Below are 18,523 nucleotides of genomic sequence, written 5' to 3'. Positions count from 1 at the left end.
TTCAATTAAACTAGTAGACATTTTTAAACAATGTGCTTTATAATCCACTTTAGGAGCATTCACATTCATCTAATTTAACAGAATTTTGGAAGCTAAGAGGCAGCTTGAAATTGAAGGTGGAGAAGTCAAGTCTCAGAACTGGTGATTCTTTTTACTGCTTCCCTGAGCATACAATCACTATTTCTACAGCAGGAGGTGTTCTTAATTCAGTACCAACATTCATATATTTTTTTCTGACAGAAGAATATATTTATTTTTATTCAGTCTGTTAGACAATGCTTTGTGCTTTCAGAATCCCTAGCATTGTAGTCAGAATTCCTCAGTTTTTATGGAGAACATTTTACTTTCAACCATTTTTTGGGTGTCTTAAATATATTTGTCAAAACATGCAGATAAAGCAAATGTGCAAGATAAATAAAACCCAGCTGAATGGGTATGTGATCAGGCTGAGTGATAAATATGTAGCTGAAATGGATGAGCCTTAACATCAATGAATAACTTAATGGGAGTTTGCGTTATGGAGCATCTTTGCTGAAAATTAAAAAACAGGCAGCTGGAGTTGCGGCCTGAAGGACAGGAGTACCAGGCTCTGATGGTGATCAGCACAGCTCACTGGGCTGCAGTTACCTGCCCGGCAGGGAGATGTCCTGAGGAGCCACCAGGGAAAAGATCTGGCTCCCAGAACTCCTGCCAGTCCAGGGGTGATGCCAACCCTTGGAGCACAGCAGTGCTATCTATTTGCCCTCCAAAACCCTAAAAAGAAACCAGCAGCAGTAGCAACCTGCCGCTTACAGGTTAAAATACTAAACCTGAGGATATGTCTGGTTTTCGTTCTCACGAGGTCTCCCGTGTGCTGTTGACTGTGGGAGGAACTCTGCCCTCCCCTTTATTCGTTAGTTTTAGACAGGGTTCAGAAAGTGGTTTTGGTGAAAGTGTGTATGAAGAGAAAGTAATTAAAAGTGAAAAGGACTGGCGCTTTGCCTGCTGGTCCTGCAGCTTACAGTGCTAAGAATGAGAATAGTGGTCTCTATAATGCAGTAGATTATAATTTGTATATAGTATGTAAATACACTTACTGTTCTGTGCCGCAGTATTAATCTCTACTAGCAAGCATACCAGTTTGGCACGCACTGTTCTTCAAGTAATGAAATTCTATTAAACTTTACAACTTCTTATGTAAAACTCATTCTGGTACATCCTTTTCCCTGCATTTAAAATAACACTAATTTGCTACAATCTTAGATAAACCTTTCCCAGCCTTCATTTGTCTCATGTCATTCAGTCGGTAATTTATCTGTTTTGTAATAAAAAAGTAATTGTTATTTTCCTTCCCTGTTGTTTAGATTCTGTTCGTTGGTTTTGCCACCCCGCTGCAAGCGGAGTAACTTATTCACAAAAGCATGGGGGTACCATCTTGTAAAAGCAGCTCGCTTCACAAGGTAGCAGCAGCAATAATAGGAACCCTTCTTGCTAAAGATATTCCATATGCACTTGTGATTGTCAGAAGTGCTATAATTAGTTGTGATCTTAGTTAACAACTGAAAGCTTTGAACTTAATCCTTCATTAATGAGGCAGTTGTGTACGTGGAATTCAGAGGCAATGAATGCATGCACTGAATACTACATTGTAGTCGGGTAATGCTCTTATTTCAAATGATTTCCCATCTTATGTGCAGCAGCCAATGTCATTCAGAAAAGGGGCATCTACTAATCCTTTCACTTCATATGAGGTTGGTGAGTGACTGTTTTTTCTTTCACTGGAAAGGCTGATACGGATTATTTATTTTTATGCGAAATAGTAAAACAGGATCTGGGGGCATACTGTTTCATTTCCCCCCCCCCCCCCCTTTTTTTTTCCCTGGTTTTCTGAAATGTAAGAATTGTTGTTAAATAGCAAAATATGTAGAGCATAGTTTGGCTGTATTATTGAACGTATGTCTCCAGGAAGGTTAGGATTTTAAAGTCTAATAAGAATAAAATAAAAAAAGAATCTGTTTGGGAATTGACAGGTAAAATGAGTGCAAGTGTGAAGAAAATGCCATCTGATACCGCATTTCTTCCACACCTGTCAACACACACTTTTTGATCAGTCTTCATGCAGTAGTAGAATGAGTTACCTTATAAAACAAGCAATGCATAGAAAATGAAACCACCTACTAAGAGCAGATGTGGTCAAAAGAGATCAGGCTGCAGAGTTTTAAGGAATCCTTACATGTAACTGATGTGTGACCAAATGTTCCCAATTTACTGAGAAAGCATGCAATACATCTTTAGAAACAAAGTCCCCAAATGTATTTGAGAACAAAGGATAGGGTTTGTGCCAACAGCCATGAAGAAATTTCAAAATGTTTCTGCTTTATGCCAAAGAAGGGAGGCTCAGTATTTTTGTAACTATTATCTTTTTTTTCTTAGGGGGAGGGTAGGCTGTCAGTTATCATTATGTAGGAATCGCAAGGAGGGTTTAACGTGCTATTGATAATTGTGGGGTTTTTTAATACTGGATGGAGAAGTCACATTATTATTTGCAGCCTTTGTAAATACAGGGAGCGAAATCTTGTCTAGTTCTTTATTTTTAAGCAGGCTAGTTATGTTTTGTACAGAGAAACATTTTTGGTTTCAAATTACGTGAATAACTAACCACTCATTAAAAGATGGCTTCTGAATCACAATTATAACAGAAAACAAACCCATATATGACTGTTGCATCTCACCTTTTAGTATTTTCATAAGCATAGATGGTGAATTTCTTTTTAATGAAAATTGTCCCTGTTTTTTAAGAGTTGAAACAGCTTCTCTGTTTTCAGAGTGAGATGTGGTCAGTGTTGGTAGGTTAGTTGGTCCCTGCAGCCGAAGAGACGTTCCAGGAGCGGTGGGCAGGCTGAGTCCTTACAGCTGGCTGTGGGCAAGCTCAGCCTGCTCTGACGTGTGCTGGGCACGGACCAGAACCAGCAGCAAGCAGGGAGGGAGGAAACACCCGTTTTACCCATGGCTTGCACGCTTGTTTGCTGGCCGGGTTTTAGAAGGAGATGCTGAAGCAGGATGTTTTCAAGGATGCTTTTGGGTGAATCATCATATCTTTGCATAAGTTGTTCAAATACTTAATTGCGCTTTCTACTGAAGGTGGGTGGCTTATTTCTGGTCTGGGTTTCCAGCCTTCTTTCTGCCTAGCTTTGCTTTCCAACCATCAGACCTCAGTTGCTTCTTTCTGACAAAGCTACTGTCAGAAGTCTTTTCTTGGTAGAGATTTTCTAAATCAAATCAGTAGTCCACTCCCTGGTGGATGAGTGTAACTGATGGAGCTTCTTACCATGAGACAGGTCCCCCAAGCTCCATTCAGCCCACGTGCCCGTTTCCGAGCCCTCTTTCTTTTTGGGAGGGGGTAGTGGAGTGCCCCGTGTGGACACTCCAGCCTTCTGCACGAGGTCAGGGGCAGTACCTTCCTCCTCCTCCGCAGTACTGCTCTCCCTTAGCGTTACCCTCTTTAGCAGCGTTAGCTGAGAGAGCAGGCTGTGGTCGGATATCACCGTACCGCCCACATCCTTTCCCATACTCCTGGCACAGCCCAGCCGTCTCGGGCATGCAGGTCTGTGGTGTTCAGTGCCCGGTCTTTGCTTGATTTGGTTTTGCGCAGCTTTTGGAGGGGGCTGCGTGCTCCGACATCCTCGGCACCGGGCACTGAAATCAGGTTTTCCAGTTCTTGGCACCCGCTGCCCTCACCTGTTCAGAAACACACCAGCAAGCAGCCCGGTGGGAAGTAAGTGCCTTGTCCAAAAATCTGGGCCATAAAGGCCGCGCATGCGAGACGGGAGCTTTTGAAAACCAGACCTTCAATGTACAAGTGGCTTAACTGATCTCAGTGCAAATGCTGGTGACCTTTTTTTCCTGTTCAATAAATTAAAGGTGAAATTTACATAATTTATTGGGCAGATCGGCACTTCTTTCCATTCACATTTGGACAGACTTAAGTTCAGTTAAAAAAAAAATAAATAAAAAAAAATCTATAAAAGATGGAGAAGGATGGTGAATGCGTTAGAGCTCTCCCCTGTTGGATCTTCCCAAGCTAAACCTCGCTGTGTCCTGCAGAGGCAGTGATGGAGGCTGCAGGCAGAGGGGAATCCTCTTCACACAAAGCCTAATTAAACCATGGAACTCGTTACCACACCATGTTGTGAATGTTAAATCTCATGCAAGTTTTTTAGGGTAAAAATATAAAATTAGAGTCTTGGAAGGAAAATTCGGGAAGGTTAGTTAAACATTGCAAAAGAGTATTCGCTGCGCTTGCCTGGGGGTGTTTGATGAACCCCTGTCAGGAAACGGGAGCCTGGAAGGGCTGGCCTTGGCTCCGTCTGGCACTCTTAAATTTCTTCCTGCTTTGAAATAGAATTTTCATTTTCTAATTGGAATGAAAATGTACTGTACTTAACTGTGGCTTCAGGAAAGATAAAGATTAAATTAATTTAGTGCTTGAGAGATGAAGAGGCAAAGATATTTAGAAATAGTTCCGAGCATTAGAGAGATGTTTTCGCTCAATCCGAGCTCTGGGTGATATGTTTTTGGAATTTGCTTACATTGGCTGTAGCCTTTCTGGCAGGCAGCACTGCACCCCAGCACAAACTGTGTTATTGTTGAAGATGGCTTGTTATCATTAAGAATTTAAAAAGAAAGAAACTTTTTATGCTTTTATAACTGCATTGGAGACTAAATTGTCTGAAGTTGTAGAAGTAAGCACTGAAAATATTAAGAGTTGCATTCTATTTTTTGTAATTTTTGTGGCTTGTCAGGAAGCTTATTTGTTCCTGTTTGTTACAGTCCTTCAGTAACAAAGTTTACAATTTTACAAAATGTATACTTGTAATTAAGTATTTATGAAACAGATCTACAAATGGCAGGAGGAGTAATAATTTGCACTGCCTGTGACCTCTCAGTTGCATTTGTTTTGGTTGCTTGTAGATTTATTTTTTTGTTTTGAGACAATCGAGACCTTTCCTTTGATCCAGTGAGTAACTTAGAAAATCCATTGTCCAATTTATACCAACAGTAGCCAAACCCACTCATGCCTATTGCAGAGAACATGTAGAGATATCTTAAATGCAGCTTGCTGTTCATTTTTTTTGGGGGGGTTGGGGGCGAGGGGGGTGTTTGTTTTGCTTTTGGTCTTATACACCTACGGTAAAATTGGAGGAAAAGTTTGGATTTTGCTTTAAATTTTTCTTAAAATTTGAGGAGGTATTTCATTGGGACTAACACGTACTTCTAACTGATGATTTGTTAATTTAACAAATATTGAACATAGATGTGTTTATATTTCAACTTGTTTTGGGGAAAGTAGTCATAAATAAATATTACTCAGTCTGATCTTCAGATTAATGTTTGCTTTTTTTAAAGACATTGAGAAATGTTTGGGGTGTGGGAGGGACCTAGGTTTTTCCCTACCTGTATTAGTCTAACTACTAAAATGTGTTATGCATTTAAAAAAAAAATCTGCTGAACTATATGCACTCTGTTTGTTTGTCAGAATTTTTAAACTAACTTTGCAATTGTTGAACTAAGTGTGACCAGGGAAATGAAACTAACTATGTAATAAAATATTTAGGGACAATATAGTTGGAATGAAATAGTTGATCATCATTGGAGAGCTTTCTAAATTGCTGTTATGTCCCTAGCACAGGCATGTTACTCTAGTTAACGGAGACGTGGTTAGATGTCCCTGCGTAGTGAAGGTGCTCACTCTGCCCGAATTACCCCAAACACAAATCTTTCTGCTGCCTGTGTGATGGGTATCGCCTCGTTATCCAACAGGAATGGCTGGCAGTTAGTGCGTGCTTGCTGATTAGTTCCTGCATCCGTGAGGGGTTTTCTTAATCAAAGTTGTTACAAATAAAGTAAATATCTGTGAGGCCAAACTGTCACTTGTAGACGGACTTGAGGTGTTTCGTTAGGGTACTGTGGGGTCCATAGGTGCTTTAAAACCTATTTGCATTGGCACTTGTGTGTGTTACAGTTTACCTTTTAAAAATAAACTAATATACAAAGCACGCAACTTTGCAAAGGGCTTTCTGCTGGTTTATGTACTTTAATAATTGCCAGGCTTTTTTTTCTCCTTGGAATTTTTCCTTGGGAGCAGTTTCTAACCTGTTTGAATAACATTGCTTTGTTCACACTGAAGAGATTCTTCTGGATTAGAAAATGGGGTGGTGGGGTGGAAATTCTTGTGTATTTACATATATTTGCTGTGTGTCTTATATGTCTGCCTATACCACATTTTTATATCCTCCTCTGAGGTTAAATGAATGGCTTTATTCTGATGGAAATTAGAACAGATGTTTCTTGCTTGGTCCGACTAAATTTTTCTGGTACTAAGGTAAAAATTCTGCTTTTCTTCCCCCTCTCTTCCCTCCCCCGCCCTTAAAATTGTACCTCAGTCCCTACCACAGCTGCTAGCACTCCTGATGCTGTTGACAAATACTTGGAGACACCTGGGGACGAGAATGAACATGCCCATTTCCAGAAAGCCAAGGAGAGACTTGAAGCTAAGCATCGTGAAAGGATGTCTCAGGTAAGGGGGGATTTCTTTATTTTTAAGTATGGGAGGGAGTCCTTAATTTTCTTATTTCCCAAGGCTTCAGCTAGCTGCCCTGCCTATTTGCAATTTTGTAAATACACCATTTACTGCCTTTCTGACTCTGTCTAAGAATTCAGCTGGCTGGGGCATATATTTGTGGTTGGGTTGCAGCTGCTATCGTAAGGCGATACAGTTGCTTGTGCTGGTAAAAAGGAGAAATAAAAAAAAGTCTGTTAAAAGTTTCTCTCATCCTTGTGGAAGAATGTATGGTTTGTGAGATTATTCTAAGTAAATAACTTGACCACTGTATTAGTAGTCCTTCCTTTGCAGCAGCTGAGGGAGATTGATTGTGATTAGCTTCGTTCTCTGTGTGTACACATGCATGGCCGTGCCCTGGGGTAACATAAGCTCACATATGTCGTCTAATAGTCTCGAGCCTCAAGGTAACATGAAATGCATCTAAAGTCGAAGAAAAGAGGAAAAATTAGTGCTTTTGAACTGAACCAAACTCCAACTGAATCAACCCTTTTTTTCCTTTAACCAAAGAGATTTGTGTAGCTTGAAACTGTATGCTGTGTTTAATCCTATTGAACACTAAGGGATGAGCTATCTACTCTCTCAAAAATAGGGTTTATAATAGCAATGCCAATAAAAAATTGTCACAGTTTTGCTCTAATAACAACAAAGAAAAATATGAGGTTTAAAGGAAAGCCTGTGGTGCGTATTTTTTTAGGATAGAACAACCACAAAAAAGAACGCAGTATAATTCAGATGCACTGCATATATCTGCGTAGCTATTTTACTATAATTTTTCATTGTAACTTTCTTCCACGGTTGTATTTTTAGTGTTTCTATGTGTTACTGACACATTAACCTTTAGCTGCATGCTAAAATGTTTGAGTAGGCCTAAAATTAAGCTCTTTGAATAAGTCACTCTCTACTGGCACTGTAGCCATGCCCTGGACTTCTATAATAAATAGGGCAGGGCACCTTACCTGAAGCACTCAGCCGGTCAGTGCAAACCACCTGCCGTGAATATGACACTTAATGGATGGGAACATACGTGCTCCTCATCTGGCTTCTGCTTGGGAAGCAGCATAGCACAAGCTGTCTGTTTCTTAAATAGAGAAAATAGTCCCATGTTAGTCCTATTTGAAGTGTTATCACGCTGATGGTTTTCTTTCCTCTGGAAGATTCAACAACTTCATCAAAACGACCCGTGGCCGGGGCAGCAGGGGCGCGAGTGTTGCTGAGCGTGGGTGGGTGCGTTGCCCAGCTTGGAGCCAGCCTGAAGCCCTGGCTTGATCCGGGGTGGAGGTGAGCGATGGCTGCTGAGGGACTGGCTCAGCCCAGTTCTCTTCCTAACAAACCTCTGTGCGGCTACAGTACCCCGTTTAGGAAGGACGGGCTGGGAATCAGGAGGATGAAGAACATTGCGCACGCAGCCTGCTTGGCGGAGGAGAGAGATCCTGCCCTGGCCGGGTCGGTGGGTGATGCAGTGTCACCTCATTGTGCCCTCCGCTTTCTTGAAACAGCCCCGTTTAACAAACGTTGTAGGGCGGGCATCCTGAAAGCAAAGGACGGTCAGTGCGAAAGGCAGGTTTCCCTGCAACAGTCCTCAGATTCTTACCGCGGTTTCAGATTTGTCTCCAAAATCCCATATGCAGTGTCAGGGTTAAGTTGAGTAATTAAGGGTAATATTTGGGTGAACTGTGTATTTTCTATTTTCTGCAAAGCTCATGGTTTGTGGAAAAGAGCTAATTGAATGCATGGGCACCCAGAAAACATCATACAGAGAGACCGTACAACATTGGTGCTCGAGGCCAGCAAAATTAACTAACTGGGGAAAGCACTGCACCGTAGCATCAGAAAACTTCTGGGTAAATGCGCCACACATTTTACCATGCACATTTGGGGCAACCTTATAAATGAAGGCTGTGGTTCAAGGGTTTGACTGAAGATCAGTGCTAGTGCTGCCGCATGCTCTGCCCTCGTTAGCACGTTCCCAGCCATCCCTTCTGTCAGCACTAATGAGCGTACAGCTGCAGGGTGAGGCAGGTCAGCTCCCTTGTGTCACTGCAATGTCACTCTTCCAAAAAAAAAAAAAAAAAAAAAAAAAGTAAAATAACCAACTCGGGCCGGTTCAGCAAGCTAAATCAGACCTGGGAAACAGCAGCCCAATAGGTACATCAAGAAAGAAAGATCTTTGATCTTTAATTTGCTTAAGCTGTTTACAGAATCACAGCTTAAAGTACAAATGTCTGGAAGTACACAGAACCCTTGCAGAGCTTTGAAGAAGAGAGCTAACTTAAGTTTTTAAAAATTAGTTTTCCCTTCTATGAGTAATGTTTTGTACAGGATTGAACTAGCTTCTCCCAGTTAACGTTTCAAATGTTTAAAAAAATATAAGATCTTATGGAGAAGTAGAAAAGCCAGCTAATTTATCATTCTTTGTTTCCTCACGTGAACTGTGATATGTCTGTGTCCCATAGCACGGGTCCCTTTTCTGGCAGTTTATTTTGAAATTGCTTTTTACATTTTCTGTAAAATCACATATGTTCTCAATACATACTTAACTAAAAATTGATTTGAACCTGTTACTTGTTATGTTAAAAACAATGCTGAATATACTAACTCAGTAAGTTTTTGCTGTCAATATTTTCCTCTCAAAAAAAAAAGTTAAGTGAAAGTCACTAGCAAAGTCCTCCAGCTGCTCTGAAAATATTTGTGGTTTTTTTTTTTTAACTCAAAGTCCAGTTCTTTCAGAGCTGAAAATGGGGGGTTATAAAACAGCAGAAATGCTCATTTTTCTTCTATTAAAAAGAGAGGAAATAATAAGTGGGTTTAGGAAAATGATCAAGTAATTCTTTAATCTTGATAAATGTCATAATATGAAATAAATCGGTTTGTTCATGAAATAAGTTTATTTAGTAAAGCAGTTTTAAAACAGTATTTGATTTGATGCACACTTTACTTTGCAACAGCCAAGTAAGTAATAAAAAGTAGTCAGATGCATTCTAGTTCACATATAAAATGTAATCATGTAAGGAGTAGGAAAGTTTATCATTAAAAGAATTAAATTGAAATTAAGTATTTTAATCAAAATGTCATCACGGCAAAAGTCTGTATATCTTCTTTCTGAGATACCCCTTTGTTTACCATGAAATTCTGACAATTTACATTTCTTTTTCTCTTGCATAAAGATATTCAGACAGGCGGAGACCCAGCTTCTGTTGGTAGTTGTGTTGATTCATAGTTCACAGCTCCTAAAAAGCTCTCTTAGTAGGTAGGTCTGTGCTCTTTAGTTCAGTGACCTGATGCACCTGTGGTTCAGACTGTTTTAATCCCTTCTGCTCTTAAGTGTCTGTCCCTTTAGATTACAGATCGTGAAAGTTTTTCTGCCTTTACATCTTGCATGGCACCTGGAGCAGCAACGCTTATAAACTTTCCTAGGTACTACTGTAAAGAGAATTACATTAGCATATAATTTTAAGCTTTTCCCAAGAATTATTAATGCAACTCCAAATAACAGTGAAGCTACATTCCCGTGTGAACAGGGTAGCTATTCAGCGATGCATGTGTAACCTTTAAATGTTTGATATTCTCTGACGTATAACAGGGAGAGATTATGCTAACTCTTTGCAGGATGCCATGGTTCTCATTTCCTGTTTTGGTACAGTTCCTCTTTTCCTCTTTCCAGTTTGTTAACTTCCGTACAGCTCCCTCACTTAAATAGCTGCTGCTAAATAGCCTGGTGGAACCAGATATTGAACCTTACTCAAGGGAGCAGTATATTTATACATTTCTCTCCTCAAATATCTTGTGACATCCTCATGTCTTAAATTTACTCTTCCTCTGGCTGTTTACAATATTTTAGGAGTCATAGCATGTACAGTATTTATGATAGGAACTTAATGATAACTTGTCTCCTTAGAATAGTCTTGCTTCTTGGAAGTTTATTTCCAAAGCAAGGATGTGAAAATACTGCAGTCCCCAACCAGCCTGGACAGGGCTGGTGTTATGTTCAATATTTTTTTGGATCATCGCATACTGCTAGTTCCAACATCCTGGAGAGGTCTTCAGCTGATTTTTTAGTGCCAGTAGCATGACAGAATCACAGAGTGGTTTGGGTTGGAAGGGACCTTAAAGACCATCTAGTTCCAACCCCCCTGCCATGGGCAGGGACACCCTCCACTAGACCAGGCTGCCCAAAGCCCCATCCAACCTGGCCTTGAACACTTCCAGGGAGGGGGCATCCACAACCTCTCTGGGCAACCTGTTCCAGTGCCTCACCAGCCTCACAGTAAAGAATTTCTTCCTAATATCTCATCTAAATCTACCCTTCCTCAGCTTGACGCCATTACCCCTTGTCCTGTCACTCCATGCCCTTGTAACCAGTCCCTCTCCAGCTTTCCTGTAGGCCCCCTTTAGGTACTGGAAGGCTGCTATAAGGTCTCCCTGGAGCCTTCTCTTCTCCAGGCTGAACAACCCCACCTCTCTCAGCCTGTCTTCATAGGAGAGGTGCTCCAGCCTTCTGGTCATCTTTGTGGCCCTCCTCTGGACCTGCTCAAACCAAGTCCATGTCTGTCTTATGTTGGGGACCCCAGAGCTGGTACTCCAGGTGGGGTCTCATGAAAGCAGAGCAGAGGGGCAGAATCACCTCCCTCAAGGTGCTGGGCACACTTCTTTTGATGCAGCCCAGGACGTGGTTGGCTTTCTGGGCTGCAAATGCACATTGCTGAGTCACGTTGAGCATTTCATCAACCAGCACCCCCAAGTCCTTCTCCTCAGGGCTGCTCTCAATCTGTTTTCTGCCCAGGCTGTAGTTGTGCTTGGGATTGCCCTGACCCATGTGCAGGACCTTGCACTTGGCTTTGTTGAACTTCATGCAGTTCACATAGGCCCACCTCTCCAGCCTGTTGAGGTCCCTCTGGAAGGCCTTCACTTCCCTCCAGTGTGTTGGCTGCACCACACAGCTTGGTGTCGTCAGCAAACTTGCTGAGGGTGCACTCAATCCCACTGTCCATGAAGATGTTAAGTAATACTGGTCTCTGTATTCCTCACATCCCACCATCTCTATTATTGTGTGTGGGAGGGCTCTTTCCTTCCTTAAAACTGACTATTAGCTTAGTAGTAGTACCTCCCTCAGTTACATTCAGGACTCTTCGGAGAGGTTTGATGATGTTATTACCAGAAAAAGAGTCAAGACTTAAGTGTGGAACAAAAGCCCTTGACAAAGGTAGGCATCTTACTGGCATGACTTTGATCTTCTAACTAAGCAAACCTTCAGGCAAGCACCTCTGCTGATCTGATTGCTGTAACTCAAATTTTTGTCATAAATTCTTCTCTTTCAGCTATGCTTCTGTGCCCTAGTGCAAAAAATGGGAGTAAATTCTGCTGGTTTCTTTATGATGGATTTTTGTACTTAGCATCTCTCTTAACAATGAAATATGCTTTCCATACTTCCTTTTTGCCTCTTGCTGTCCCCTACAGCCCAATTTCAGGACGAGTCTGCCAGGCAATAAGTCCTGAGTTCTGAAGAAGTTTGATTTTTGAAATTACTTGCTGCTTAAATCTCAACCAGAAGTTGTAATTTTTCCTGCACAAAGCTGCCAAGCCTTGAAGAGCCATAAATCTGTGTGGCTTTAATAGGTCTCTGCTTTCAGTGAAGGAGAATAGGTTTGTGAGTGCATAGAGGCCAAGTTCAGCCTTTTGCTGCACATATGTATCTGGGACATTGGGTTTTTTTCCCTTCTTGCTCTTTAGTTTCCTACAGAGAACTTTGGCATATTTCTTAGTCACTCATAATTCTCTAAAGCGATGACCTTCGGTGAGAGCAGAAGTTTTCTCTGGGTGGTAGCACTTCCCATAGATAGCTGTAGGGCAGCTGTATCTTCAGTTAGTTAGCATACACACAGAGATGTTTTCAACCATTGAAGTCATCTGAATTGCAAAAATCAGCACTCAAAGCACAGCTTCTGCAATCTTTACATTGAATATTGTTTCTGGAAGTGGCCACGTCATTCTGGTTTTTTCACAAGCCATTCAGTCTCGTTGCACCAGAGCTGAACTCTGAAGCCTGTAATTTACATCCTTCCCAACTAGCTGTGTAGGCTGTCAGTTTATCATCCTGCCTTAAAAGGTTTAGAGAAATAAAACAGCGGAGAGATCTGGTCTAGCCAAAGGTCTCCTTATCACATTACCCACAATACTTGTTTTCATCATATGAATTAGCAGAGGGTTAGTTCAGGGGATAAAGATGGCAAGGGAACTGTTGTTCTGAAAACCCATCAACTGCTAATTCAGAGTGAAAAAGAGTATTAAGCAGATGTCAGACGTGATTTGAAGACATAAAAGGAGAGGAGGGAGAAGAAAATCATAAAGTTGCTAAGCTAAGCCAATGCTCAAGCTTGAGCACATCATTGTAGTGTATGACTTGAATTAATGCCATAATTTCTGGGTCTTCTGTAACGTTCACATCCTGGCACCAGTGATGTTTCAGGTCTCTAGAAAGGTGCTGCCCATATACGTAAATTAAGTTTTCTCAGCCACCACAATCATATGACCTAAGCGTACAATTAAGAGATGAATACCTAATGTGCACTTAATACACAGCAGCACTGTAAGCATTAATAAATTTTTTCCAGAACAAATCACAGTGCTCTAAACTGTGGTGTCCATTCATGCCCTCTAGTCCTGCTTTGTCAGAGAAGTGGTAAAATCTCCTGTGCCAAAGTACTGGGAAAGTAACTGGTGGCGGGGTGACCTGTAACTTCAGCGTGCTATGCCTCGTGTTCTCCATCATCAGCTGCTTACTACAACCCCTTGCAAATGAATTTTCACGTCCTCTTGTAAATTTTGGGTTCCTACCTCCCTAGAGCTTGGCTGCAATTTGCACATCAATGCTTATTTGCCTGATGAGAAGATAATGTACAATTCTTGGGACTTAAGTTTCAGTTTACAGTTCCCAGTAAAAGAGCAGAGTGAAGTTAAGACTGTGATTTCTAAGTACTTGACTTCAGGTCTTTGTGCTTATAACTGCTGTCTAACCATGCCCCTGCTGAAGCCCAGAAGCAGACAAAACAATTTCCTGTTTTAAAGTTTTGACCATCACATTAGCTTCCCAAAACATATGTCTCCACTCTTTTGGGCTGTTATTGAGGCCAGAGTCTCCTGCAGATAAATAGTTTCACTGATAGTGAATTGACCTGATTTTACTATGACTGAGTTATTGCTGTCTTGAAATACATTCCCAGGCTTGGGGTCAAAAGGAAGATGAAAACTTGACAACAAAATCCCATACGTAGAGTCAATCTTGAGTGCAGGTGTCTGCACACTGGTTAATTCTTAGGGTCTGCAACCCTATACTGAGAGGAGATTACATTCCCAAGTCTGGGACTTTTGTAAAAGTATCCTTTGATCCAGGTTTGTTCTGTGCGTTTTTTTTTTTTTCAAGGGCACAGGCTCAACTAGATACCCTGGGGCACCACCAGTGCTCTCCAGTCAGTCTGTCAGTGTCCCATATGGGAAAACTGGGGAGCCTGAGACAAGAGCTTGAGTGGTGGAGGGTCAACTTGCAGACATGAGACACAGCAGGTCTAATTTGTCCTGCCTTTGGTATCAGTCTTGGAAAAATTTCAGTCATGCATGCAGACTCTGGGCTTTTCTAAAATCCTCTCTAGAAAGGGTGTGTTTGACTACTTCTAATAAATGGTATGAAAGTATGTTTTTTGGTGAGAAAGGAAGGAGAGGAAATGCACGTTTTGAGTAATTGCTTCCAGGTTTCTTCTGTCTTCTGACATTGTGCTAATCGTGCAAATAAACAAGTCACATATTTGTGTGCCCTGAAGTCAATGAGAGCAATTGTTCCTGCATAAAATGTGTTATCTGAGGTGATTGCTGTCTAGGTGTGAAATGAGTAAAGTCCCTAAGTATGACCACGAGAAGGTTTCAGATGTCATGGACAGCAAGTTAAGAGTAACTCATTCCCTGACTATTTAAATACTGTCCTGTGTAACAGGAGCAGGTAGCCTCTCACATTGCTGAAAGGAATGGTACTGAAAGCTCTTCTACGTCATTTTTCTGTCAGCATTGTACTTGAGATATAAATATATTCCGTTCTTGAAGTGTTTGACACCTATTTCTGGACAGAGTAGCACAAATTGCATGTAATTCTTGATCTGTCCTACTCAGAGGCCGGTGACGTAGTCCAAATAAATCTAGAAGGTTTTGTGGTACCAAAATAAGCATCACTTAGAACGAGTTGGAATTCACTCATTTTGACCCAGGACGTACAGTAGATGGAAGCGGTTTCCTTTTTGTCAGAGATGAAAAGGGGTTGGTGTGTTCACCCATGGAGACCTCCACTTCCCTCACTTGAGGACTGGCTAATGGCTGTGTTGCTTCACAGCGGAATTGCGAGAGCTTGACATGATGTTCAGACACAGAAGTACTGTCTTTGTTTAATTTAATAACAGGATCCTACCTTCGTTAAATGTTGTAACTGCTTTTTTTATAGAGATAAAAGGAGGAGAGGAATATAAAAAGATGACTGTCAGAGCTGCAGTGTTTGGCTGTTGCTAAACTCTGAGACAAGAGACGAAAATATGAAAGTCACCCTCCTTGTTTTGTTCGTTAGGTCATGAGAGAGTGGGAAGAGGCAGAACGCCAAGCAAAGAATTTGCCAAAGGCCGACAAGAAAGCTGTTATCCAGGTAAAGGAAAATGCAACCGAAGCCTTACCGACTGGAGCCACAGTTAAAATACAAGGGGTGCTGGGTGTGATATAATTTTAAAACCTACTTCTATGGGGATTTAATGTTATTCTCTGCTCTTGCTGCTGCTGCTATTTTTGTTTCCAGCCATTAGCGGCTGCTGGGTGTCTCTGTACTTTGCAGCCAGTCCCTGGAACAGGAGGGCAGAACATCGCTTGTGACTGCGTGGAGGGGTAGAATTTTGTTTGAATTTAGATTTGTCTTCAATGAGAACCGAAAACTCAGTTCCCATGGGCCCCTTTCAAAATTTAGGCCATGATAAACTAATATAAGCTGCAGGGCCTGAGCTCAAAGCAGAGATGGAAAATGTGATTTAAGGAAGGAATCACCATCAATTTTATCTGAAAGAAACCCTCAGCCAAAATTATTTTATCTAAAATTATACTATCATTCAAAAATTCTGACAAGCCACACACTCCTTGAATCCCACTGTGGCTATGCCAGATATTATTCGGTACTGCTAGAGTGATTTCAATGCAAAACTATGAAAGGTAGCGTTCTGAACCAGATTGCATTGCACATTAGATCTTGGCTTTGCTCTCTGTGCATTTTACCCAGTCAATCTTTGCCTTTATTGAATAAGTTTGGGCTCAACTTTTCTTCCTGGTGACCAGTTCATAAGAAATTAAGTGTCTCTGTTCAGCTTGGAACTTCTTTTTTCCCCCGTGTAGATGTGCTCATGAAGTCACGATGATACATGAAAAACCCAGGGATCGTACACTTGCCAAACTCCACCCTTGTCTAGACACAATTCTCTAGCACTGAACTGCTGTCTCAGGAAGCAAATGAAGGATTCACTGGTGGTTGTGCTGAACATATCAGGAATATTTGATTAGATTAATAAAATATGGCCAGGTGTTCAGGAATACAGGGAACAGCAGTTCCCACTGAAATCACGAAAAGGTGCGTTCAGCACAGAGTTCCTGGGAGCCAAGCTAGACTGACATGGGGAAACATTTTGGTGATTTGCAGGCGAAGGTGTTCATGTCCACTGATCTCTGTTGATGCCTTCGCTGTTCCTGTTGTGATGGGTATTTTTTTCAGCATTTCCAGGAGAAAGTGGAATCACTGGAACAAGAAGCTGCAAATGAAAGGCAACAGCTGGTGGAGACTCATATGGCACGGGTGGAAGCCATGCTGAATGACCGTCGCCGCATTGCTCTGGAGAACTACATCACAGCCCTGCAGACTGTCCCGCCCAGGGTAAGTGCAATACCACAAGCTCTGTTGGCTGTAAATCACTGTAGTTGTCCTGGGGAAAAAGAATGTGTGCCCAGGTACAGTCCTCCTAAGGAGCAGTGAGCGTGAGTTCCCTGTGCAAAAGCTACCGCAGCTGTCAGCCTCTTTGAAAGTTCAAAGTGTAGAGTGATATGTGTACATAATGGTAGGCACAAGCACATGCCCCCCGTACATACACATATGTACATACAGATGCTTAAGCAAATAGCATGGAAGTGGCTTGGATGCCAGAAATTGTAGCCGTTCACAGATCCTGCAGAAGGATGGTGATAGCGTCCCTCCAAGTGATGCGCAGCAGGGTATTTCATCATGTCAAGATGGACCTTAAGGATGAATGTGGTTGTGACTTTTTTTTGTTTGATGAACTGTTGAAATGTTTGGTGAAGGATCTAGTGAGGGTTGTTGGATGGCGTGAAGATAGCACACAAGCAATTCAAAGTTGTCTGTGTTGGATGTGATGGCTATTGGTGAGTGTAAACACTAAGTTCAGAATGTGGATTGAATGGAATTTTCAATGACTCCATATCTGTGATGTTTGTATTCAGCACCTCCAGAAGAAGAGAATCTCCACAAACACTGTGGGAAAACAAACAGTCAAATGTTTTATGTACCTCTCGCCTCTTGAACGCTTCCTAGATGGAAAAAACATTATGTTACTAGAAGAGTTTTGGGTCAGCAGTGCAAGATGTAGCCATTAGATCCTGAATTTGGCCTCACAGGGAATTGCATCAATATGACTAACCTGGTAAAATTATATCGTTTAAATTAATTTCCTTCTGTAGAGAAAGCTGCATATTCAGTGAACATGGAAAAGTGATCATCATCTTCGTTCTTTATCATCATCAAACTTTTTTCTCCACCCCACGGTGCAAAATTCTCTTGTTTTTACTGTATGCCAAGTAAAAGAAAAATCTTTTACTTAGATAAAACTGTCACGGGGAGACTTCAGATTATTCAGTTGCATGAAGAGTTAATATAAAGCCAGTCTGCATTAAATTGGTAGAGGATGTTGTTTGTTCCAAGTGTGAGATACATGTTGTAACCTCTGACTGTTGCGAGGGTAGTGAAGGGCTCGGACTCGAGTGTCTCATTAGCAGGCACATTAGCGAGTTCCAGGCTGGGATGCAGCTTCCTTTAGGAAACCAGAGTCTGCGGCTCAGATCTGAGAGTTACATGAGGTGAGTGCATAGACTGGTGGCTGCAGGTCGTGTTTGCACTGTTGCAGTGTGGTTTTCACCTAAGATACGATTTCATGTCTGGCTTTAGCCAGTCAACTGCTGCTGTAAAGTTGAGCCTCGTGCAAATGTAATCCCATGCAAAAAGTATCGCAGAAAATGTTCCAAGTTGTGTGTGGATCAGGCTGACAGCTTGGTTCTGCAGGTATCTGGGGTTGTAGAAGATGAAGATGGGGACCACACGTAACAGCAGAATGGTCTCTAGACCTGTCAAACATGCAACTTTGTTCCTAGCACAAGGGAACTCGACCTTTCATGTTTGTGGAACACAGATGATATCTCCACTACCAAAAAAAATAGTGAACTTCAGCTGCAGAGCGCTAAGGGTGCCAAAATGTTAACACTGACTTTGGGACCAGAAAAACCTGCATTTTATGCCTGGGTTGCTTGTAGTCAGCTCCCAGGACATTTAAATTAATAATACATTTACTGTGTCAGTGGGAGAGCATCAGGCCTGAAAGGCTGTGTCAAAGAACTCTCTTTGATACATGACTCCAGCAGAAGTAAGTTTTGAAGGTACTGTGAAAAGACTGAGGTGTATCCTATATTGTGTCCCTACAAAAGCTGACCATTCTGAAAGGAGCAGGCAGCAGCCAGGGAGGTAACGTCAGCTGAAGGTGCTACCCAACAGGGACTCATCTCAAAACTAATGGGAGTGAACAGTTTAAAGAATAATGTCTTTAAACAGTTCCTTTGCCAGACTTGTCAATGGTA

General features: G+C 41.7%; 1 protein-coding gene across 2 annotated transcripts in view; it reads left to right on the top strand.

The window, feature by feature from the left end:
- The window catches only part of APP (amyloid beta precursor protein), a 231,690-nt gene that overhangs the window by 149,241 nt on the left and 63,926 nt on the right, over nt 1–18,523 (top strand). For both annotated transcript variants that reach the window (XM_054842302.1, XM_054842225.1), the window contains 3 exons: nt 6,423–6,556; nt 15,201–15,275; nt 16,380–16,538. In XM_054842302.1, coding sequence (XP_054698277.1) covers nt 6,423–6,556; nt 15,201–15,275; nt 16,380–16,538 — 368 coding nt within the window. The remainder of the gene's footprint in view (nt 1–6,422; nt 6,557–15,200; nt 15,276–16,379; nt 16,539–18,523) is intronic.

This window comes from Grus americana, chromosome 1 (genome assembly GCF_028858705.1).
Source record: "Grus americana isolate bGruAme1 chromosome 1, bGruAme1.mat, whole genome shotgun sequence".
In the NCBI taxonomy this organism is placed as follows: domain Eukaryota; kingdom Metazoa; phylum Chordata; class Aves; order Gruiformes; family Gruidae; genus Grus; species Grus americana.
Note: the sequence above shows the minus strand (reverse complement) of the source record. Positions and strands in the feature narration are given on the sequence as shown.